Source organism: Columba livia, chromosome 14, assembly GCF_036013475.1.
Source record: "Columba livia isolate bColLiv1 breed racing homer chromosome 14, bColLiv1.pat.W.v2, whole genome shotgun sequence".
NCBI classification, from domain to species: Eukaryota; Metazoa; Chordata; class Aves; order Columbiformes; family Columbidae; genus Columba; species Columba livia.
The window spans coordinates 16,370,065-16,395,861 of record NC_088615.1 but is presented as its reverse complement, the minus strand read 5'-3'; the positions used below and the strand labels follow the sequence as shown (position 1 = coordinate 16,395,861).

The 25,797-nt window shown below is 40.3% G+C and overlaps 1 protein-coding gene across 4 annotated transcripts in view; it reads right to left on the bottom strand.

Moving 5' to 3' along the window:
* The window catches only part of SLIT3 (slit guidance ligand 3), a 535,141-nt gene that overhangs the window by 114,161 nt on the left and 395,183 nt on the right, over positions 1 to 25,797 (bottom strand). For all 4 annotated transcript variants that reach the window (XM_065030140.1, XM_065030141.1, XM_065030138.1 and 1 more), the window contains exons 14-17: positions 19,724 to 19,867; positions 16,949 to 17,112; positions 3,030 to 3,180; positions 1,766 to 1,840 (exon numbers count right to left, since the gene is read on the bottom strand). In XM_065030140.1, the coding sequence (XP_064886212.1) occupies positions 1,766 to 1,840; positions 3,030 to 3,180; positions 16,949 to 17,112; positions 19,724 to 19,867 (534 nt within the window). The remainder of the gene's footprint in view (positions 1 to 1,765; positions 1,841 to 3,029; positions 3,181 to 16,948; positions 17,113 to 19,723; positions 19,868 to 25,797) is intronic.

The window sequence follows — 25,797 nt, the reverse complement described above, 5'->3', positions numbered from 1 at the left end:
TCCAGCCACTGGTATTTCCCTACATTTCCCTTCTTGCATGATGGAGAGAGGCCTGTTCTTTTTTCCTTCTGGTAACCCTTTCCCTTCACAAAATGAACTAGGATAATTCAGAAAGAAGAAGTCTAACCCGGCTTTTTGAGGATTAAGCTACTGAGTAATGTTATGGCTGAAATATTGCTCTGCTTATATGAAAAAACAGCCTTTTCAGAAAATGCCTCTATTCAAATTGAGATACTTTTTTACAACATCAGGTAGAAAAAAATAAATTAGCTCAGCCACCAAGATTACCAAAAGAGCTTCTGCTTAGAGGCTGCCACCAAAAATCCATATGAGAAACACTTTTCATGAGGTGTGGGCACAACTTTTTGCAATCATTTGAACTGCACCTGCACACCTCGGTTCTCATCCCCTACCAAGAACAGAGCAGAAAGACTTTTTGCCTTGGAGAAACAACCTCTCATAAGAAGCTCACATAATTGTTTCATGCTGCACTGATGCGCAGCAATCCAGCCCCGTGGAGGCATCCCCCCCACCTGAGTGATTGACTGGAATGAGGAGGACTTTGGCTAGGGTAAATTTTAAATAAAATGAAAGAAATTATTCCAGCTATCACACTTGTCCAATTTTCGAAACATAAATCCTCAAGGTTTGATGAGGACAAACGCTTTCCAATTTGTGTATACTTCTATATACCGTGCATTTTTCATTCCCATTTACTATCTACTTACACAGACAAAACAGCACTTCAAGAACGGCAATAACTTTTTCTAAGTGCACTGTAGCTACAACTTACGGATCATTTATAAAACGCGAGGCTAATGCGTATGATTAATTCCCAAGTCTGGTGGCCTGTACTTGGACGAATATAACCCCCACTCCCAAACTTGCAGTGCTGCATCTGAACCTCTGGCAGAAATACAAATGATAAAAGAATCCCACTGCAGTTGTCTCCAATGCCCCTGAGATCTTACAAGGGTTCAAATGGCCGGGGAGCTCCAGATGGCAGGAACCATGAGACGTGAATGCAGAACAAAAAGCCTGGTTGGTTGGCTTCCCTAAATTACCTTGACTCTAGCAATAAAATCTTACTAGAAGTAAACAGTTAGATGGTACATTAGCAATGGGGACAGAGGCTTAAAGCTTTAAATAACTTCAGAAAGATCCATTTAGAAGGCTATTGGGAGGTATCTAACATATGATCCTCTTTCTACAACACAGCTGTTATTAAGTATATATATTGCACAGTGTCAGGACTCAGGCTGTTAAGAGAATTATACAGATATATTTGAATAACTGGCCTCTAATTTAGCTAATTGAGTTTCCTCTCTAAAACAATCATGATCAAAAGAAGATGTTATCATCTATATCTTGTAATATTATTTTCCTTTGACTATTTGAAACAATCACACTAGTTGGAGTCATGCAGTACATCCAAAAGACAAAACCAAAACACTAAATTTTGTAGCCATCTCTAACAATAAGCATACATTCGAATAAATGGGACAGAATTCCTATCAGTCTCCATGATTGAAAGACTTTAAGAAATATAGCCTGAAGAATACTGAAATGTCAGCCTAGGGATCTCCACCTGTCACTGCTGTTTAAGTGGGCCTGTCCGTCTCACAGGCAACTCACTCAGTTTCCTTAAATTCACATTAAAAAAGCAATTTCTGCTACTGCAGTACTAAACAATAAAAAAATCATCCCTTCTTTCCATATAATCCAAGGCAGCATGCATTCTATCACGCAAGTGATTCAAACTTACATTTTTCTGAGGTTGGGCAATTTCTTGAAGAGTCCCGTAGCTTCCAAAACAGAAATATCATTGTCATTCAAACGCCTGATAGGAACAAACAAAGAGACATTTAATACCTCACCGATGTCTGTAGATATATCTCTGTGACATATAGTGCTGCCACATACAGAACTATGACCTTTGTTAAGCAAGACACTGTCTGCCATCTCTTTCCAACTCCTGGAGTGAAAAGAGTTTAGCTTTGAAGGAAAGGGAACACAGAAGAGTATCTACAGTAAAAGCTCAGCCAAAGGACAGTGTCAGAATGACACCTTGTTCCAACACACAGGATAAGGGATTATCAACCTTAACCATTGCACAGCCTTGTTGGAGGGACCAACCCTCCCTCATGCATTCTGCTACAGAAGACATGCAACTGGAGATGTGGTCCATGTAAACAGGAGGGATCTGTTTTTCAGGTCCTTCCCCATCAAAGTCTACTGATCTTCACAATTAACTCAAAGGCCACCGTCTTGGCAGGTTTGGGATGCAAAATTCTTTCTCTCATTACAGGTAGCTCAATTTTTCTATGTAGAGAATTTGCTGTGATTCTGGATGTTTCTCTCTCATATTTCTCTATCTTAACTAGAGATCAACAGTTTTATGGAGGTTTAAATAGAATACCTTAAGTACAATAAATACTAACACAAAAAGAGAATTGTGTTTGAAGGGGCTACTAATATAACAAAAGAAAAAGATTCTTCGGTTACTAAGTAATAAACTTATTTTCTCGTACTCTCTTTAGCAGTATGTTACGTTCATAATTCTGAAGATACTCTAAAAGCAAATAAATTTCATAAAGTCACTGATAGTGTAGCAATACATTAGTTTTAGTGAGATCCGTCTCACCCAAGTAGCAGACACTGCTGAGATGGAAGGAACTCCTGATCACAGATTCAACTCAAAAGGGTTAATCCACTTCTTAAATAAAAATGACCAGATGCAAAAATAAGGGACTCAAAGGTAGAATGGAAAGGAGCCATAGAGCTTGGGTCACATAACAGGTCAACACTTCAAGAAGGCACGTACAGGGCCATGGCTCCTTTCTCATCCCCACACTTGGCATGGATGCGAAGGAAACAAGAGAGGTGTGGTGCTCCTTTGAAAGAAAATTAACTCCCCATTTTTTCACATGTGGATTAAAGTAGAAGGTGCCTTCAATCAGTCTGAGGTTCTTTTACAGCCTTTAAAAAGTAGGAAAACCAGCATGCCGTGCTGGTTTTCCAGCACTTACAGATCAGTAGTGTATTCAGGAAGGTGAGCGGGTAACCGGGTGAGCTTTTGGTTAGAGCAGTCTACAATTGTTCCCTCACAGCGACACTTCTCAGGACAGACCAGGTCCATGAAACACTTCCCGGTGAATTTACTTCTGTAATCCTCTGACCCTGCAATAAAAGGAAAATATATTTCAGCAAACAGTTCCTGATAACTGCAGCAATCAGAGATTTTATGGAATCTATTCTCAACGCTGCCTCCTGTCAGCTCCCAGCTCCTGCGCGCAATTTTAATACTTGCCAAAGAGTTTTGTTCAGCAGTTCTTCATATTAGTCCCAAGACTAGTCTCTGCTTTTTCACTCTTCCCTTGATAAACTAATTCCTTGTATAACTAGCTTACTTGTTAAGATATTTTTTGAAGCATGTCTAATTAGCTGTTAAGAGTCTGCTTCCAATGAGCCCCAGTAAAGTCACTTTTTCCCATTTGGAACTTAGTCTAGCAACACGGAAAAAGGGTCTCATGAAAGCAGGAGCTATCTTGGTCCATTCAACTGACAAAGGATTTTTAAAGATGTCATTACAAAGCCCGAAATTTTCAGACCTCAGCTATTATAGAGTTCTTTTTGAGGGCAATCTTTTATGAGAGAACCATGTCGATTTTCCAACAATTAGATACCTTTATTAACTACATTAAACAAACAGCAAAGGAAAGTAATAGCAGTTTAAATCATTTTCATTTTAATTAAGGAATGGGTAGACCATACTTAGTGAGAAGCACTCCCTAATGTACCATTATACCATCATTGCCAGACCTCTTTGACTAGGTTTTTGACCCGTTCTAACAAAATGCTTTTCCAATTAGGCTCAGTGAACTAATCTGTCCTTTTCTGGTTTGGTTTTTCTCTTTTAATAACAGCAGGTTGGAAACTTGATCTCTGTGCTTCAAGGAACCAGGAGTATTAATAAACGTGTATGTGAGCAAAGCGTTGCCAAGCCCCCGCCATGCAAAACCTGCCCGCTCACTTCATATTTCATAATGGAAGCAGCAGAGTCGTCTCAGGAACTTTGTGCAATGCCCAGTGATCACAACTACCCAGAAGTACCGTTTAACTTTTCCAGAGTTTTAAAAGTCAATTGCAAGGCTTTCTCCAGAATGGTCTGAGCAAGTTCAATTTTTAAGAACCTGAAAACATCAATAAAAACTTAAACCTGAGATGAGATTTTTTTTAGAGGCTTGATGACATTCATCACCTGCTTCCCCTTCCCAGACTGATAAATACACCACTGCTCATTTTATGACCGCATACTATTTTCTGTAAGAAAAAAAGAAGTCACCTAACCCCACTATTATTATAATTTATGTTACACATTACCTGCACAGTGAAAGCAAGCAGCTCTGCAGGCAATCTAACATTTCATTCCACAGACACGCTTCGGCTTAGTTTTGTAATTCCAAACTAGATTATGAGAACCATCACATACAGCTTTGTACATTACCACTTCTGAGGTGCTAAATACTTTGCAGATGATCATGTTTATTGTAAATTATACCTCTAAAGTGAGACTTTGTTCCTTTTTTTTTTTTGTTTTACCTTGCCAGCACAGCACTTAAAATATTAGGACAACCAAGCATTTTAAAGTATCGTGAAAATACAGGCTGAGCCTTTTCCCACACCACCATCATTTAAACTCCTTCAAAAAAAACCCATCTGATTTGCAGTCCTAAAAATTCCAGGCTTGGTAGTCAGGCTAAAATGTCAAGTGATGAGTGTATGGCCTGGTTACAAGAACATACAACTATTCTTTCTTAGGTCTATGAGACAGTACAGTTGGCTGTTCATGATTCTTTGGAAATAATACCAAAGATGAACAGATATCAGGACCAGAGTTTATTAAAACTGCTACAATTACAGCATGTCTTGAAAAACCCAACAATTTTTTTTTCAGTGATCACAAAGTGTTTTGAAAACCCCCAAATTGACCCTTGAAGAAGCACTTTAGTTTTTATTGTAAAAGCTTTCTTTGAAAGAATAATCACAAACATCATGAAGTTACACGGTAAAAATTTCTGAAGTATAATTTTCAGTGTACCGATGGATTCAAGATTCATCTTCCTACGGGAAAAAGAAGGATGGGAAAGTGGAACGCTTTATGAGGGACAAAAGGGGGTATATAACACCAGAGGGTACAAATCAGTTTTTGGGCTTCTCCCAAGCTTTTTGGCAAAGTAAATAAAGAATATTTACCACATTTTGACTCAGCAGTATCACTCTCTTGATAGCACACAACTTTCCACATTCCATCAGCTAGAAGATGATCTTGCCCAGGCATCAGTCCAGGCAGCAGGGGAAGCCCCCTCTGCTCAGGGGAGGAAGGGAACAAACAGCACCTTTGTACTCTTTCTTTCGTTTCCCTTCTTTCTTTCCTTTCTCTCTCTCTTTCTTACTCTTTTTCACTCTTTTTCTTATTTCTCTATTCCTCTCTTTCTTCTTTCTCTCCCTTTCTCTCTTCCTTCTCTTCCTTTCTTCTCTCTCTCTTTCTGTCTTTCGCTTTCTCTCTTCCTCTCTTCTTTCTCTTTTCCTCTTCTTCCTCTCTTTCTCTCTTCTCTCTCTCTGTCTTTTTCTTTCTCTCTTCCTCTCTTCTTTCTCTTTTCCTCTTCTTCCTCTCTTTCTCTCTTCTCTCTCTCTTTCTGTCTTTTTCTTTCTCTCTTCCTCTCTTCTTTCTCTTTTCCTCTTCTTCCTCTTTCTTCTCTCTTCCTCTCTCTTTCTCTTTCTTCTTCCTCTCTTTCTCCCTTTCTTCTTTCTCTCCTTCTATCTCTCCCCCCTTCCTTTTTAAATTTTTTTTTTCTTCCAAATGAGTTTAAATAAGAGTTACCCAGGTAAGCGCTGAGTCAAAAGTAATCAACAGCATGTATATGCTCAGCAAGCATTCGGTCATCCGTCAGACTGGTAGACAGCAGGAATCACCTGCCAAAGACTAGAAAAAATTTACAATTTGACCTGAGCCTTGAGATCCCTTGGACAGGTGGCTGCTCTATTAAGATATTCCCATCTGGGATACTAATGTGAAATTCAGCCATCTGCTTGCAGCACTACTTCAGTGTGTGTATCTGTTTCTGTACAGAGGGCTTTATCGGCGTCCTGTGCAGGACTGAGTGAACACGACAGGACTGAGGAGGTACCATTAACCATCGCATGTGTGCAGTACTTCTGGCACACTATAAAATCACCCGTGGAAAGCCATGGAGAAGAGATGCAGGACAGTCACACAACAAACACTTGGCTCCAGGTTACTATCCCAGGCCAGCCAGTTGCTCCTTTTATTATACCTGGAAGCACATGTGCACTGTAGCTGAGAACTCTGCAAAGCTTGGCTGAATGTAAAACGTGACCTGGGAGTTTCCAGTAATTTCCAAAGCTGAAAAGGATTAAGTTTGCTGTAAAATGAGTAGCCAAGGCAACAGCAAGGGCTGTGTTTAACTGAGGGCAACTGCTTATCTGAATTGCTAGTTACTCTGATAACTCTTTCATTACATGACACCACTATCAGGTCCCAGGGCATCGCAATTCCTCAGTATTATAAAACAAACACACACGCTATTCAACAAAACAGCAGTATTGAGATAAAGAAACACCACAATTCCAAGTGCTCGAAAAATTCAGGTGCCTTTCTAATAGCCACATGCAGAAATTAAACAACTGAGACAAATACCTTTTTGCCCTATTCTTTTTTAAGCATTGTTCTGACAACCTGATTTCAGTTTTTGAAACTTAGCTTTGCCCAAAGGACTTAAAAGAGTGATGGATGATATGTTCTGGAACAAATCAAGCTGTCTCAACAGCGGCTTGAATACTGACCTGATTTGTTCATTCTAGAAATGATGGATCCAGCTGCCTCAAATCTGGCACCAAGAATACGATCACAGAGATCACTTGGTCTAAAACTTGGATTAAAAAAACCACCAGGAATCCCAACACTTGTTTCTTCATATAATCACTGGATCACAATTCTCATAGGTTATCAGGAAAAAAAAGAGGTACGTTGTCATAATTTCTCATCACTAGTATTAATTCTTATCAGCAATTACAGATAAAATCTAATAATCGCAGATGTCCTTCTGATGGCTCCACAAGAGATGTGTAACAAATTTGCAAGATGAGGTAGTATTTCTATATAAGAAAACTTCTGTATAAGGCTCTCAAAGTCCTTTATGAAATGTGTGATCACGTCTACTTTACATAAGGGGGAAGCTTGTCAGAACTATGTTAAAGATCTTATCAAAGCTAAAATGGCCCGTTTGGGTATGCTGACTCAGCTCTGTGCTATGTAACTATCGGATAATAACGTTTTTATACAGGCCACGTTACCCATGTCATTTCAAGAGAAAAAATATAATGCTTTGCAGACTCTTAGACAGTTATTTTTCCGTATACTTCTTCATAATGAAATGCCAGTGCATTAAGGTTGCTCAGATCACGTCCAAAGTTACGTAAAGGAGCAGGCATCTTGTTACAGAAACGACATCCAAAGTGCACCCGGAGCAGAGGACTCACTGGACAGCTCAAACAGAGAGATGTAGCTTACATTATTTATAAGGTAAGTGATTTTTGATCTTTGTAGGTATGGCTGGAATCACCCTTGAATCACATTGATCAACAGGATGCCTAACTTCTTCATTTGAAGCGTAGTTAAACAGATTAATTATTTAGAAACGGTTATTCTGCATGCAGAAAGTCTGTCGCAAACATTACTAGGGCTCCCCCCCCGCAGTGCCCGCGAATCTGGGGAAGCAACACTTCACCTTTGTAGTTTTTTCCTGGGAGAAAAGGGGAATCTCTCACCTTTCGATGCTTCTGAAAACAGCAGGAGTTTCCCAGCATGCCATGCGGCAGGGAGTATGCAGCCTTCCATGGTGCTTGACAGAACCATGTTCCATTTGTATTGTTCTACCACATGGTTAGATCAAGCACAAAGGAAAACCCCACAAACAGCCAGAGTCAGAGTTAGCGCCAAAGAGAGAGGAGCGTTGAGAGGAAGCAGCACGGAGAAGCACAAGCTGAAGGTTCACGGAGAGCTGCTCTCCACTCCACCCATGCAAAAAGGTGCTGGATACCAGAGGTCATCCTGTACGCTACAACTGCAGGAACACCCTGGAGCACAATCGGGGTTAGTGTACAAGAACAGAGCCCGGGCGAATCCAGAGACAGAACTCATACGACAGAAAATACGACCAAAGGGCTGCAAACGGCTCCTTGCAGGAAGGATGCACAAGTTCCACCACATATTGAATGCACAAGCTACGCTGCTCTTTATTAGCTACTTACTCTCGCCTGGTGTCTCCTTTCAGTACAAATGCCATACTGGTTTGCTCCATTTATTTAAATGCAATCTTAGAAATACCGTAGCTTATATTAATAATATGGCCGAGCTCTGGCATTAAATGCTCCCCAAGCTCCTTTGAGCCTCATTTCACCTCCCGGTGGCCTTTCATGCTGGTGGCACTTACACTGACAATCTCTTTTTACCACTGACTTTTCTTTTTTAATTTCAGCTGCATTTTGCAGTAAGGTATTACACATGTGCTACGACAGACATATTAAGGCAAACAGGAGTATTTTGTTATTCTGTATCTTGGCATAATATTTGTTGGGTTTTGTACATCATTTGCTGATTGCAGCATTCTCTTTTCCTGCCATCATGGATTATTTCAAACAGCTTTACTTCTTGTAACTCATTCCCACAACTCTGACGCATAGAATAGGGCATTTGTTTCTGGCTTGACTGCTCCCTCTGAAATAAAACTCCCATTGACTTTAACGTCCGCAGAACCAGGCCAGAGGAGAGTGCTTTTGAGTCACATCCCGAACGTTCTTGCAGTCTTCACAAAGGAGGGGAAGCGGTTGTCCTCTGCAACCGCACACAACGTTTTGCTGGACTTCAGTGAAGGTCAGTGCTCGTGCTTTCAAAAAAATACCACTTTCCTTAGTAAGGGGTTTGCATTGCCCAAAGAACAGCGTCAGCATCCAGCAGGTTATTCATTGCCTGCATGGAGAACAATGCAAGTGCGTGAGCAGAGATGACAGATAATACAGCAAGGGGCTCTGCTACACCATTTTACTATGAACCAGCATTATTATGCAGAAAAGTCAACACACAATTACTTGGGAAACTCGAGAAAATAAGTACAGTGTTAACTTAGTCACCTCATACTGTGGGTTTGCATACAGCAACAAAAGTAAGACAATTTGACTTACTGTCTATCTTTAGAATCTAAGAAAGAAACTAAAGCAGCTTTTTAGGGGAGCCTAACACAATAAACCTTCAATCCCCACAAGCTGCCAAACTAACCAGACTCCTGATACAAAAAATAGATTATTAATTTTCTTTTGTGACTCATGCAACATGGGACAAAGACACATTAATTTTCTTCCATGATTCATTCAAAGTATGCGTAACCCTGGAATCCACACCTCATTTATTTAGAAAATATACCTATAACTAGCATTCCTGCCAATAATTTTGTATGGCCCTAGCGAAAAAGGATGCAGAGTTCCATATCCTTATTCCTGCACTGGTTTAATCATGCAACAATTCTGGCATGGGCTCTTCAAATAAATTCATCCGCAGTACTGTGTTAAGTAATGGGAATAGTTCCTATCTTCCAAAGACTTTTATATTATATACTGATTTTCAGTATTAAGTGGAATATCTGTAATCAAGTCAGTAATTCCGGTGTCAATGAACTCTTTCAGTCCTACTGGAAACAAATGCAGTCAGAGCCCCGCAAACGTCTTTCTGAGGAACCCCTGGAGAATGTTTTGAACAAGTCTCTATTCCTCTGCTGCACTAATTAAACACCGCTTACAATGACTGCCTAAGCTCATCGTCAAGTACAACGAACAAGAGGTACCAGCACACAAGGAAAAGGTTGCCAAAACCCTCATTTATGTCCCCAGAAGATGAGAGGCCGAGTACTCCACAGGCACATTCTGGCCTTTCAGCTTGTTGCAGGCTACTGCAAAAAATGTGCAAGAACACAGCCTCCTCCTCTCATTTTTTAAAATATATTCCATAAGAATTTGCTTATAAGATCATTCTGCATAAATCTTTGCAAAAAAAATAGAAGTTGAAAAGGGGTGATCGTATTTCCAGATATTTGCCAATTTTAATGCAAACCCCCACCCTTTAGATACACTCTAGATCCAAGCAGCATTGTATGGTTTGGTCTTAGCGTTAATTCACCTCTAGTAATCCAAGATGTGTTTATCACTCACTGAAGCTGCAATTTGCTAAGAATTTGTATATAGGATCCTATTTTTAACTGTCCCATCAAGCTGGAACACCTTGGGAGACTGCTGCAGTCCCAGAGCAGTCAGATGAGAATTTATTGCCCAATTGTCAGCTCAGATGTTCTTGCAGTGGTTTTAGCTGACCAGCTCTGTCCATGCCAATGCTTCTCCAATTATTTTCTTTATCATATTCAGGTGACTGCTATATACATAAAAATTGGCTATCTTTGCACCTCTGGTAAGCGTTGCTCTGCTTAATCTCAGCATGTGCCATGGCAATGAGAGTCAAGAGAACAAACTTTGTCCCACCTTAGTTCTTGAGGTGTCTGTGTTACGAGAGTAATCACTCAGCTTTCTGCCAAAACTAATGAAGGCACCTCCAGAGGACAATGCAGATCTCAAGAGAGGAATCTGTACAGCTCTGTATGCTGCCTAACTGGAGAATCTAGGCCGTCTTTGGACGCCTAAGTGATATAGTTGCATCTGTGACTTAACATCCATTCTCCTTCTTTTCATTGTTTCTTTACTATAATTGCAAATGAGGATGTTGGCTGGAAACAAAGCAGCTTGGATGTTTAGTTTTTTTGAAGACTACTTCAACTTAAAAATAAAACGAGGCACAGCCTTAAAATAAGCTTTTAAACTGGGATGTGTCAATTTACTTTCTTATTAAGAAGTGGACTCTCTGCCAAACAGCCCCACCTGTTCTATGTCAAGCTTCTGCTTCCTTGAGTAAAACAGTTTCCATTCTGCCTACTCTCCCCTCCTGCAGTGCAGGAAACCTCTACTGTAGTTTTCGTCATAGCGAAGGGCTGGAGTAACTGCTGCAAATATTAACATAAAGATCTGAACGGCTATCAAAGATTTACCAAAAAGGAGGGCTATAATCAGTATACAGTATAGCCAAATTACTTTTTTGACAAGAACACTTCTACAGTACAAGGGAATTGAGCTCCACTACTATCAATCATAGCAGCTGTGTTGTGTTCTTTAATGACTTCAACTTCAGAAACACTTAATGCAAAATGAAGATCAAACATACTCCGTTACAGTGTACAATGCTCATAATTATGAATTTACTCTAGGATTTAATTTGCAGGTGATTTGTTTCTGTTAAACAACCTTCCATTCAGATAAAATTACTCATATGCACAGCAAATGCATATCTTCAGTTTCACTATATTCAGAGTTTCTGAAGGTACATTTGCTGAGTCTTTTTCTTTCAGGGAAAAAAACAGAACACACAGTATTTAACTGAATAAAACCAAAACGCAACACACAAAAAAACCCACAGAAAGAAATGCGAATGCAGTTATTCTTCCAGTTGTCCAGATGTTTTGTACTCCTCTCCCTCACGCCGCTCAAGCAAAAGCCCTGATGAGGAAAAGTGCTGGAGTTTGACCTCAATCAAGATTTCCTGCAAACCTGCGCAGGACACCAGTCCCCACCGCTGTCACCTCTGCACGGACAGATGGACAGACCGACAGGGCTTGTTCATCCTCAGGCAGGAGCTGCTGGACAGAGAGCTCAGGGCAGACACAAGTGTGAATCCCCGAGCACGTGTCACTGCAGCATGGTCACCAGGCACACAAGAGCAGGTGGACATCAGCGCTTTTCATCAACCAGAGAACGCTAAAGGCAGGAATACGAATACATATTCTGTCAATGACTATTCGCTCACAGAAAAACAGAGGGAATTTGCAAAATTCTCATCAGAGTGACTGGCAAACTATGGGAACAACTGGAGAGCGTTTCAATTGGATGAATGACGTAAGATTTGGATTAAATTGACTTCCTTTTCGTGACTTTTAAACACTAGTGGAGAAGTAACAATACGCTGCACCTTTCATTTTGAGAGCTCAAAGAGCTTAAATCGTGTTTACGTGTCAGTAAGAGCAGAGAAGGGGTAACCGAGGGAGACCAAGGGACAGTGTGAACTGCCACAGGGACTGGACCAGAAGCCCTGATGTGCAGCCGTGTTCTCCCGGCTGGAGCACTCCATCCATTGCTTCTAAGGCTCAAACAACGCAGAGAAGAGGGAGGGAAAACTCAGGTGATCACAAGTAATAGGAACTCTGTTCTAAAGTAGACAGGTAAGCCAAGAAAGATTAATATCTATGAAGACAGAGGCTGGAAAAGACATAAAGAATTAGGAGGAAAACTGCAATTAGTAAGAAGAGGTTTTATCAAATGCCTTCAAAAATTATGAGTCAACAACCAGCAACTACATTACTATCTAATAATGGGTAGCACAAGAAATGACACCAGTCCTGAACACGCAAGCTCTGGATCCATATGTACCACAGAGTTCGCTTTGCTTTGGGTTGGGTTCACAAGAGGCAGTGTCCAAACAGGAGAGAATTATCCTGGCAGATGGTCCATTGTCCTTCTATTATTATTCCCTGTGCTTTTGATTTGTACAGCACTATCTGGAAAAGAAGTAACTAATTAAAGTCACTTAGATCCAACACATGCCCCAATGCAAGAGGAAACTGCAAGAGAGGTTTGTTTCATAGTATTTCAAATAGTAACCTTATTTCTAAGATTCTTATTTCTAAGAATCAGAAGATAAAAAGCTTTCATGATGTGTTGCTCGTGGATATACATATGCTTTGATTGTTATCAGAAATGGTTTGTGTCAGTATGGCAGGTGGAACTTTCATCGCTTTTGAAATACACAATATACTGAAAAACACAAACATATCTCAAGGAACAAACATACAGCTGAACACAAGGGCAGCTCTCTGCAAAAGCTATTTCATACACAGTGTCACACAGCAATCAAGGATCCTGCCAGCTCTTGAAGTGACAATAAGATACCACAGAGACAACACAATCTGCTCATATATTGAGTTCCCTTCCTCCTAAAACCCGGTGCTGCTTCAGAAAACAAAACTGCTGCGTAGTGAACTTCATCAAATTCCCCCCACACACACCTCTTATTGGTACTAAGAATGGGAGCTTCCAGTGACCTAACACTGGCAAGTACCATTTGGATCCTTGGGTGGACAGTGGGCAGACGCAGCCAAAAAGAAAACGATCATCAGAGTTTTACTGTTGTCACTGAACATGGCAGTATTCCCCCTTTCTAAACAGGAACACAAGAGAATTAGTCACAGCCTGTTCCTCCAGTTTCTCTTTCAAGCAAAACCTTTTACGGTCTCAGATTTTATAGCTGTGTGGGGAGAGTTTAACAAGGGGGACGTTTATTATCATTTTGGTGCATCGCATTAAATGGAAGGCAGAAAAACATGGAAAATAGTATCTGTTGCAATCTGAGGCTTAAACATATTCAATAGTATGTTCAACAGCTTTGCCTGTCTCACAGCCCCAGGCAAAAACACAACCCCTTCCCTGCCGTTCCTTCATTTCACACTATAATGCTTCAAATTCTCCTTTTAAAAAAGAATTATGTACACTTTCTACCTGTTGCAAAGAATCTCCTTCCTATGGCCACTCATAACCTTTGCAGATGTTGTTCCATCATTATTAGTAAAAGCTTGAGTCATTTGGTTCAGGGAGGAAATAGCATCTGGGAAAAGTGCCTCCACGATGAATTAAAAAAAGGAGGCAAGTTCTTATTGCTAAACACCATCTAAAAGGATGGTGGGAGCTGGAATAAAAACTGAAGGAGACAACTTGCAGAACACAGTTTTCTAGATATGATTATTTTATTTTTTTTTTTACTATGCTGCATAGTTTTATCTATACAGTTTCATTTAATTAATGAAATATGGTTCTATTTAGCCCATCTGCACCTCTGAATGTGTCCTCCTGACGCTCCTCTACCATTTCAGACTGATGACACTTCAAGCATCTCAGCTTTTCTTCCCCATTCCTGCTATCCACTCCTCTCTCCCATCCTCACACAAAAAGCCCTTCCCTTCTCTTAATTTACTGAACAATCACCCATTTTCTCCCACCAGGTCCTTCCTGACAGTCCCCTTCACGATACCTTTTAGAATCCAAATAAATCTGGAAAACACACAAACTGCCTCAGGACAACCTCAGAATTTTATGACTTCAGAATTGGTCCTTTCCCTGATGCCAAGGTATTAAGATCACCTAAATTTAACTACTCACGGGTGTGATGCTGACACCGGCTGAGTATCTCTACTCCCACAGAGCTCACACTGCGCGTCCTCATCACTTCTCAAAGGTCAAAGACCAGGTCAGGATAAAATCCCTCATATATCTACTGCTTTTTGCCCCGCAAAATCATCTTTCTGACCATTGACAGCTACTAAAGGTATTAAACAAGCTACATTAAAATATCAGGAGTCTGAAACAAGAACCCTTTGAAAAAAGAGATGCACAAAAGGATTTACAAAAAAAAAGAGATTTACAAAAGGATTTCAAATAAAAATTGAGCAAATAATGTAAAAGCTGGACTGTGAGAAAGCCACAGGCAGCAAGGACACTGCTGAGTTGCTAAGCGCTGCATCCCAGCAGGATTGTGCAGGCTCGTCCCTGGGTAACACGGAGCACTGCTCAACAGTCTGACTTTGAGTGATGAGGATTCATACCTCATGGACGTCTCCGCGCAGAGACGTGCTGTGTTAAATCCTGGGATGAAACATGGAAAATTCCTGCTAAATGCCAAGTCTGAAGCAGCCATGATTCAAAGGGACAAGTTGAGCACAACAGGTGCCAAGGATGTCTGTTCTCTGGATTGATTTACAAACCAAGACTCTTCTAAACCATTAGACATTCCCCCATCTCATGTGCGCAGACAGTGAGTCGAGTTCAATGTATCTCACTGCCATCTGGAATCTCTACAGGCAAGGATATCGTCTCTATTGAGCTTTTGAATAGAATTAGTTTTCATGCAGCTGAAATCTTTGTTCTGAAGCTGTACAATCCCCGCTCTCCTCCTTCATAAGTCAGGTTTCTGCCTTTTCCATGTGGTTTTGATATACTCGTAGAACTGGAGACCAAGGGAAAAACAGCCTAATGCCTCGAGGAAAGGACCCCCAAGATAAGAACTCACACCAAACCTTATTCTCAGCATCACCAGGTACTGTGTTCTGCATTGTTGCTCATCTTAGCCATGACCTTTCCTAAATGATATCAGATGGCGCTTGCCTCATCCAATAGCCTGTACCGTTGTTCAAGGCACGCATGCACATCCATAACGTTAATTTCTCTAGCCGATTAAAAAAAGCAGAAGAAAATAACAATGGCAAATTGGGTACAGATTTATACTGATCTGTTTCTGCAGCCTGCTTTCCTTTCTAAACTGTATTTATGCATTTTCATTTCCAGTTTTGTTAAATATGAATATTACTGACTAATTATCTTGTTACTACGTTGGACATAATCCAAAAACCTAGATAAAAGTATGTCATGATTTCAATTCTGGTTACAAATTTTGTGGCTTGAGTCACAAGTGATTGAAGACTTTAACAAGCATGCCCAAGAAAACCTGACTGCAAATGAAGCTATCCTCATTTTATTTTCCCCATAAAGAGAAGGTTTAGCTCAGCATATTGCTCGCAGAGACACACAAAGCACAATGGCTTGTTTTGGGCTGCTGCCATTCAGCTTCATGCTGCATCCCCATCTAGACTCATTAATCTTTTACCACCAGGAACACAGTTAATCACGGTGATTTTTTTTTTTCCAGAGAAAAAAGACAAAAATCATAGTAATTTTTATAGAAAACACTGCAAGGTAGTCCATCAATAACAGTCATTTCTCTTCTCAGTGCACACTAATAGACTTGCTCACTGAAACCTGCTTGTCTTTACAGTATACAAAAATGCAGTAATCTAAAATACATACAACCAATACAAAAAACACATGAAGAAGCAGTCTGCTTAGCTGTGCTGTATAAGGCAATAAATGTCCTTTTACTGGTAGCTGGACCATAAATAAAGAATGGATCAGACTGAGAAAAAGGTGTTTATGTTCCTTGGGAGGTTATTTTCAGGTGGAAACACTTTTCCATCTAGCCCACAACACAAAACCTTCGCCTAAACTATGATGCATGTTTAGATTCAAAGCTTCCTGAAACAAAAAAATCTTACCCACTTCAATAGCAGTTTTACTTGAATTAGAGCAGGTTTCTTGTAGATACACGTAAAACAAAGATCTAGGAAAGTATGTGAATCGATGCCATCCCCTCACCCTCAGGTTCACTCACATCCTAGGTCAGAAATGTCCATTGCCAGTTATATGAAAATCTCACTCAGTGTTCTCAGCCTTTTAGGTCTGAGAACTTACTTGAGCTCAGCTCTCATTAAGGTCAATAAGAGTTCAAACGACAATCCATCCACCTTCCACCCCTTCAAATTATGACATTTGCCACACAGATTAATATACATCTTCATTGTTTTCCTCAGACATTTTATAACTTAGTAATTCTTTAAAATTAGATGTCAAAAGCTTTTCTCTTTAGTTTTTTAGGAGACACACAGAAGACAGCTATAGACTGCCTTTTTTCTTTCTTTCCCCCCCCTTTTTTTTTTTTAAATCCATAAGGTAATTTGCTTTCTGAAGAACTAACTGAATTTTCCAAATTTAATTTTAAAAGATGCTCCATAATATCCATTATAGCAAACACTGTCTTGCAGATTCGATTAGTAGGCTCTCTGGACCTGCTTATTTCTGAATTGAAAGTGCAGTACAGCCTGGATAAATGAATTACCTGAGCAGCGGAACTTCTTGCTCTTGATCTGGCTGATTCGTTTGTTGGCAAGGCGACGCGGATTGCTGCATCGAGCGCCGCTGGTTTCTATCGGATTATCCTGCAGGTAATCAGCCAGCCACTTCAAATGGCAGTCGCACACAAATGGATTCTGAGCTAAATGTCTGCGAGAAGGATGGGATGTTTAATCAGAAGTGACCTGTGACACTGTACTCCATCACTGTTTTTCACAAACGCAAACCTGAAGAGTAATTGAATAAGCTTCCAAAAACCCAGGCCTGGCGGAAGCCACACAGAGCTGCGCATGAATGGGAGAATTCTGTGGACTATCACATTTCGGAGCTCATTAAGTCTGCTGCAAGTCCGTTCACAGAGGAAACAGAAATTAAGATAGCAAAGTCTGCTTTAAAGGACACAGACCTCCTGCCTACAAAGCCAAATATTTTCTCCTGAGAGCTTGATATGCTGCCTTTTGAGAGAAATGCACCTTCTCAGATGCACCTGGCCTGAAGATCATTTTGTATCCGGGTTTAAAAGAAATTCAATTGGCAAGCTCAGTTTCCTAGAGATCAAAATGTGAATTGATAAGGTGGATCTGCGGGCGAAGCCAGAAGTGATCCAGAGGTCTTTTCTAAATAATTAAACTGATATTTGCTTATTCTCATGTATAATAGTACCCCCTTATATGTAGTTTTTCCTGGATCAAAACTTTTTACTTTTGAGATTGAACTGTTTATGCAAGGTTGAATTCTACTCAATCCTGCACCAAAATTTGCACAGCATATTTCCCATTTATTTGGAAATAGGTATTATAGCACTGACTTTAACTGCATATTTAGATTTTGTTAGTATTAATCTGCTGGGGTATCTTAGACAGAAACAGCATTTCTCTGCTGCTGTAATGATTCATTCTGCTTGATAAAGTTGAGCACTACACCAGGAGAGCTCGTCAGGTCTTTCCCAGAGCCTGACTCTGATCTCAGTTAACTCGCACCAGTCCCTCTGACCTCCAAGGCAGCAGGACACAGCTCTCCAATAACTACAAAGACAGTTTAAAAAGACAGATGTTTCAATCTGGTTTGGACAGAGGTGTAAAGTTATAGCCTCACAAGAACTCTGCTCTGGTCCTGTTAGTGTGGTTTTTTCCAACTGCAGAAACTTCTTTTCTGCTTGCAGTTATATTTATGAACTGTCACTTAACAAAATAAGTATAAAACACAGGAGGGCAAGGGCTGTCAAGGGGTGGGAAGTGAATGCATACATTGCAGAAAGTGTCTCAAGAAAGTAACGATTACTGTTGTAATAGAGCCATGCCTGGTGTGAAAGGTCCGAAGAACAAGCAAGCATATAGAGATAGGATATGGGACTGGGTTTGTAGCTCTAGAAAAAAAGGCAGAAAATGGCAATCACTTGGAGTACTAAAAATGGGAGAGTGAATCAAAATATTTCATGAAAAAGTGTCCCGGTGTGAAGCAACAAGTCCATTCTAAGTAACTGTCACAAGGAGCGCCAATAAAACCCCACGGAAACCAAGGAGAAATTTTTATACCTTAAGTGTACTGTCTGTTGGTTAACTTGACAAATCTTATATATCTCTGTAAAGGAACCTTCTCTTTCACCCTTGTTTTTATATCTATATATCTATGTACATACATAGCATGTTCAGCAGAAAAAAAGTATGGTAGAGGTGTGGGGGGCAAGACTAGGGAGAGGCTGTACGTGACTATTCTGCCTTAATGGTTTGCAGCAATATATACTGGCCAGGTCTCTGTTGGAAACGAAGCTTGTGCTTGTGGCTGTCTAAGGAGGCAGCAGGCAGCATTCATAAAACTAACTTGGCCAATGCATGTCCAGTATTAAAATATACATGTGCATGTGTATATATACATTTCCAGTACTATAGTATGGGTATGCATACACATATATAATGTGCATATTCCAGTATATCTGTTTATATGTGTGTGTATATATATACACACATCCATAAATATAAAGACTGGAAATTCATATACTTACACACTGCATAAGCACACATAGTCTTATATCTATATATGCACACACAAATATATCTAAACACACATACAGAATATTGGGTGGGGAGGTTCTTCCTTGTTTTTCATTTCTCTCAGGCTGCCAACTCCAGCTCGGAAGGAGTACTATTTACCTTATTATCTCGCTACTCACAGCTTTAAGATGACACCGTCTTCTGTAAAATACTGAGTCATTTCATTACTTTTGCTTCCAATTTTGCTTCTGATGCCTCTTCTCCTAATGCCTCCAATTCAAAGACTCTCAGAAAATGCTTAGTGGATTTTCTTAACGGATCAAGTACTACAATGTATCATTTCCCTTATGTGGAATGTCAGCTGAAATACGATTTCAGAAGTCATGAACTGTACGGCAGGACTCGGACCCAATAAGGAGAGATGCCAAGTCACTAGCTCATTAAAACCTGTGAGGCAACGGGTTTAACAGAATCTGCTGTTGATGCACAGGACAGAGACCAATTTATGTATTATCTTCCCAACAAACAGTATGAATGGGAGCTTAATAAACTTATGACATTTCTGTCACTATGGGCAGGCTGTATCGATAGCTGGCTGTGCTGAATTTATGCAGTACTTCTTTTTCTTGCTCCTTTTATTTCTGTCAGAAAAGGAGGGGCTGCTACCTTGGCGTCTCTTCCAAACTGTCTTAATGTCAGACGCAAAGCCTTTGCAACATCTTTGGGGGAAAAAGAGAGAGCTGTCATTTATGATACGCCTGCATACTCACAGAGTCTGGATCGATCGGAGAGGTGCAAAGAGCCCCTTGCTGATGGTCTGCAGTTTGTTGTCATAAAGAGATAGCAGTTTGAGATTATGCAGACCTTGGAACGTGTTTACCCTCAGGCAGTTGATCTTATTGGCATTGAGAAGCCTGAAAACAGAGGAAAGGTTTGTAATTCATTAATCTCGCAATAATCAAATAAAAATAGACTGAACTTTGGGGTTAAATCTAAAAAATATTAACCCGGTCACCAAAGTCAACCCACATTTAGAGGTGTTCATTTGCCTGTTACATTTAAAAGGTGAAAAAAGCCCCACAGTCCACATTACTACTCGCATAATCGGGGAATATACAGATATACAAGAGTGTCAGCTATCTTAAAATACCTTTTTTTTTGGTAAACTGAGCACACCCATTTGTTCAAAATTCTACTCAAATATTTAAATAAGTCTTCAGTTTAATATACATAGAAATGGCAAATACTCCCCACCTTGCTATTCTACACACACACTCACGCTCGGAGTCCACAATGAGAAGAACCTTCCTATAAAATTTTCTCTACCAGTGGCGGTCTTAAGTCTAACTGAAATTCACAGAGTCACAGAGTGTCAGGGGTTGGAAGGGCCCTGGAAAGCTCATCCAGTGCAATCCCCCCGTGGAGCAGGAACACCCAGATGAGGTTACACAGGAAGGTGTCCAGGTGGGTTGGAATGTCTGCAGAGAAGGAGACTCCACAACCTCCCTGGGCAGCCTGGGCCAGGCTCTGCCACCCTCACTGGGAACAAGTTTCTTCTCATATTTAAGTGGAACCTCCTGTGTTCCAAGTTTGAACCCATTGCCCCTTGTCCTGTCACTGGTTGTCACTGAGAAGAGCCTGGATCCATCCTCCTGACACTGCCCCTTTCCATATTGATCCCCATGAATGAGTCCCCCCTCAGTCTCCTCTTGTCCAGCTCCAGAGCCCCAGCTCCCTCAGCCTTTCCTCACACGGGAGATGCTCCACTCCCTGCAGCATCTTGGTGGCTGCGCTGGACTCTCTCCAGCAGTTCCCTGTCCTGCTGGAACTGAGGGGCCACAACTGGACACCAGATTCCAGGTGTGGTCTCCCCAGGGCAGAGCAGAGGGGAAGGAAAACCTCTCTAAATACTAATTTCTAATATTACGGTAATATTTTATGTTGCAAGAGGTACTTGTAACAAAACATAAAGCAAATATGAAAACAATCTCAGTAATAAGAGAATTTACAACTGAACTACAGTTTATTTGTATATGTGGACAACCGCATGTCTTTTTGTGATACTTAAGATGCGCACACACAGCAGAGCTGTGTTGTACAGATGCTGTTCACTCCTGTGCAAAGAGTGGCCTTGAAGTCCAGCCATCACCAATCCCACTTAATGAACCCTCAGAGCAAAGCTGACCCAGAACTGCAGCACATCAAATTCATTCTCTGATTATTTTCAACAAACATGAATAAACCCAGAGCTAGCAATTAGAATTTACAATGTGACATGTTTTCCTGGCATTAATTTTCAATGACTAGATTCATGGTGATATAATCTGTGACATTTCTGTAAGAGCCAAATATCAAAAATGAGAGAAACTGATCCAGAGCGGCACGCTCTCTCCTTTAAGGATCCAAGAAAGTAATTTGGAACACGAAAGTGCTTGTGCAGACTGTTGCAAGTGGGAACTCAGGTCCTACAAAGCTTTTCTGAGGTGCCAATACCTATTCTGTATATCATCTATGCAACATATGTGCAGGACCTAAATCTAAAGAGGACAGATAGTGTGCTCAACAGTAGTAAAGATGTGGCCATACTCAGTGAGATAAGAGAAAGATTAATGTCCTATTCCTGGTCAGAATCAGGGAAAATGGGGTGGGGAAAAGTGAAAAACTGTGACAAAGCAAAATAAATCAACCCTAAAAATTTTTTCCTCCTACTTAGAGTTAAACTTCCAGCCAGATGCTTTACGGTTTACACTCCTTTCAAAACTCTCAGCTATTTTAAATATCCCTCTATGAATATTCCCCTATATAAATTCCAACTCTTTGCTTAATCCTTCTTCACTACCACAGCCCCGCTAATAGCATCTAATTAGCAATTAGGTATACGAGGCTTGACTCACATGGAGTTAGAAGTGGTTATAAGATTTTCTTATTTTTTTTTAAAACTAACACAAAGGCAGATGAGAAAAACATATTCCAGGAAGCAGAAACACTGATCTTCCTTAAATACTGAACCATGCTGTAAAACCCACTAAGGCTTCCTTTTATTGGACTCACACCAAAAGAAGGGACAATGTTAAAAGGTGAAACCTATTTTAGCAAGAATCACATGTATTTATTTTACACCGATTTATGGTGAAAGTAAAATCCACTAATTTTCCTATTTCGTTATCAGCTTGATTGGATGAGATTTACACACGGCCTCCAGATGTGGAGCAGCATTCAAAAGAGGGTTAAAAATTCAAGTAGAAATAAAGCCGCCTGCTACGCAGGGGGATGATGGATTATTAACTCAAGTCTCCATTTTCATCCCTCTGGGTATGTTAAAAACATGAAGAAATCGCTCGTAATCCTAGGACCACCTCAGAATACAGGCAAACGGTTAAAGACCTTGTGGTTTACACACCACTGAAAGCAATGAGCAGAGCAGTGCTACAATTCCATGAACCCATTTCCCGAAAAAGTGAATTTGTCCACACACATTGAAATAATAATGTGTTTCAGCTAAGCCCTTTGAATGAATGTGTACTGAATTGGCACTGTAATTGTATCAGATGCTCATAAGCACCATCTGCATAATTAAGATGGTCCCATAATTGAATTATATGCCCAAGCACAGTTTCAAGTGATTAACATTTAAATAACGTTTTGAACTCCAAACCCAAAATGATTGAATAAATTGTTTTTTAAGAGCAAACAGGGATGTTTATATGGCTTTTACCCTCAGCAGTGTTTGCATTTTCAGCTCAGTCAAGTCAAGTAATCAAACTATCAGCAAATACTTACAAAACTCGCAGAACAAACCAGCAGCATAGCAACCTTAACACATGCTGGAGACTGCAAGCTGATTTCTGCTGCGGCAGGGTGGACCAGAAACCATCCCAAGTACATTAATGAGCCAAAAGAAAAGTATCAGGGAGGAAAGTTGCACAGAGCCACTGGAAAACTCTCTCTTTACCACTAGCTTTGTGTTTTGACAGTGAGGATGACATGATGGGCCTGAAAATGTTCAGCATCCCATGAACTGGCTGGCACATCCCACGTGCCAGACTCCACCAGGGAAAATGAGAAATCACCAGGAAAAGGCAGATGTAAAATGTATAGAGACTTGTATGGAGAACTAGGCAACAGTTTTGCTAGGGTAACAGCAGAATACAAATTGAATATACATGACTTTTATAGAATATCACTAGTTAAAGGCTTCACCTACATTCAAAGGCACTGTAGGGCAGCAAAGAAAGGATTCTTGGCAGGAAGCATTGCTTAGGATATACAATACCTGGTACAAAAAGTAAAAACACCTTTTTGGTATGTTTTTTTTCCAGCATTTTCTCTTGAAATTTATAGGGAATCTATCGTCATACTTGATTTAACATAACTTATCACAGAAGAACAGTTGAAGTGCCCCTATGGAAGTATCTAGTCAAGTACATAATCTTCCCAGCCATCAACGACAAGCAATGTCTAATGGAGGAAATGTGTCTGTCCCTGCTTGATTATTGCCAAAATAATTATATTAGGCTCCAGGAATGGTTTAAAATGGCCTGGAGTTTTGGGGAGCAATCTGATTGCCTGTCACTGCGTCAAGATATTTAGACGTCTACTAAAATTTTCATTTTCTAATGTGATGACTGACCACTGAACAGTCTGTCAGTACTTCAGGTGATAATAAGCAGTGTGAAATCATCATCATGCTTGCTTGAGCCAGCTTCAAGTGTTACTCCGTGTTCAGGAAACTGGGTGATGGTGATGACAAATTTATTCAACATAAATTAAAATGGGGAAGTCACGAGCTGATCACGAGTTAAGAAGGAAGCACAGAGCAGTCCGGCAGTCCTGTTTTAGAGAGATTTTAAGGATGTCCTTTCATTTCTGGTCCAAAAGACCGCAACTCCAGTTGAACACCATCCATAAAACAATCCTGCAGTACTCGTGTTACTACCCGGAGAATTATAGTTATTAGCCACAGCACCTGGACTTCTGTCATTCAAAATTCAATGCTGTCTGACTTACGCCTGCAGGTAAGGTCATAGCTGATTTTAGATAACCACGTGGTAACTCGGATGCACAACAGAATAAATCCATTTTCCCAGCTTTCTGTGCTATCAGGAAGATAGTTTCTTGTGTAATAATGACTAGGGGAGCTTCTGTCAGGTGAGTCCAGCCCGGAGCGCTGGCGTCAGAAGAGCTAACGAATTACATGCTGACGTACGAGCTACCGGTTGTTTTGGGAAGTTGCAGGCAGGCTACAGATGTGACACGGAAAAGGCAGATGCTGCTTTAGTCTTTCATTAGTGCTTGACTGTAATTGTATTTCTGTGTCTGGCAGATGCTGCTCCCTCACTTTAACAGCAGCTATTGAGTTTAGTAATATCACTACAATAGCAGCCTAAATGCAGAAATCAGGAGGAAAAAAAGCTTGAGGCAAAGGGCTTGAAAACAATTCTAAAGCTATTAAACAGGTCTGTGCAGAGTATTCTGTCCTGGACTAGAAGGACAAGGGTCGCATAGCATCTCTGCTGTAGCCAGAAATATTTAGAGTAATAAAGAGAAAAGTTCCTTGTGTCATTTTGCTAAGAATTTACAATGGCAAAAGCCAGAAATGACATAGGTCGCAAAGGACCTCCCAGAGGTCACCTGGTCTGAACGCCTCTCAAAGCATGGCCAATTTACAGATATTTAATGCAGATATTTGCTTTATATGAGAAATAATTACTTCATCCGATCGTGGGATCATTCAGAATGGCAGGAAGCTTGAGAGTTTTCTTGTCCTATTAGGCTGCCTTAAATGGGGTGAGATACCAGGTCAGAGCATGTTGCTTAGAGTTTTATTCAGTCTGGTCTTCAAATCTCCAAGGACAGAGAACGCACGGCTTTCTGGACAGCCCACTCCACTGCCTGATTTGTCACTGTGAACATGTTTCCCCTTACGTCTAGTCAGAAGGTCTCTTTTTCAATGGCTTGTCATCTCTTCTCCATGAGAAAAAATGAAGAACTCCATGGAACAAGAAGATTTCATACAACACTTAAAGCTCAGAAGATTCCTATGGGGAGGAGGAGAGACTACTGTGCTATGCAGGACTTGGAAATGGAAAACTGTAATTTCTTTATTCTGGCATTTATATACCGTTTGCATCACTGTTTAATGTTACTTATGCATATAACAGTGTAATGTATACAATGCAAACCACTGGAATAGATGTACATTCTTTAGAGTAATTTTATATTTTTGCTTTTTCCCAAATCCTTTGAATGGGTTTGTGCTTCACTGGATTTTCTTTGAGCTTGTAGCAAGCTCAAAAAGTATACAATAAATAATTGGTAGATTTTATTTAAAGCTCTTAAGTACTGGGATTCAATTTACAATTACAAATCAACATAAACACTTCGAACTTGGCAAATTTGCCATGGAGATATTTTCCAAACAACCTCACCAGAAGAGCTATGGGAGTACCAAGTATCTCATGATTCATCCGAGGAGAAACAGCATTAAAAAAATGGTGGAAAAGGAGAATCATTCAAAGCAAAATTTGACTGGTTGCATTTTGGGAAAGTACACACACAACTAAGTCACTTCATGCAAGTTTATTTTAAATGAAGGTCAGTTGAAGTTTCAAATATTAGATCTAGTTCCAGTTTTAACCCAGGCCAGATGAACTGATCTGGAACTCTAATTTTCCACCACTTTCGAAGTTACTTTGTCTGTCAATATGTCAGACTCCAGGCACCAATGAGTATTTTTCCAACTACAATGTTGAATTTTCCCTAATGATCAGACATCAGGAGGAGGAGGAGAAGGCTGTGAGCTCTTGGCTTCATTGTATGCAAGAGGAATTCAACAAACCTCTGA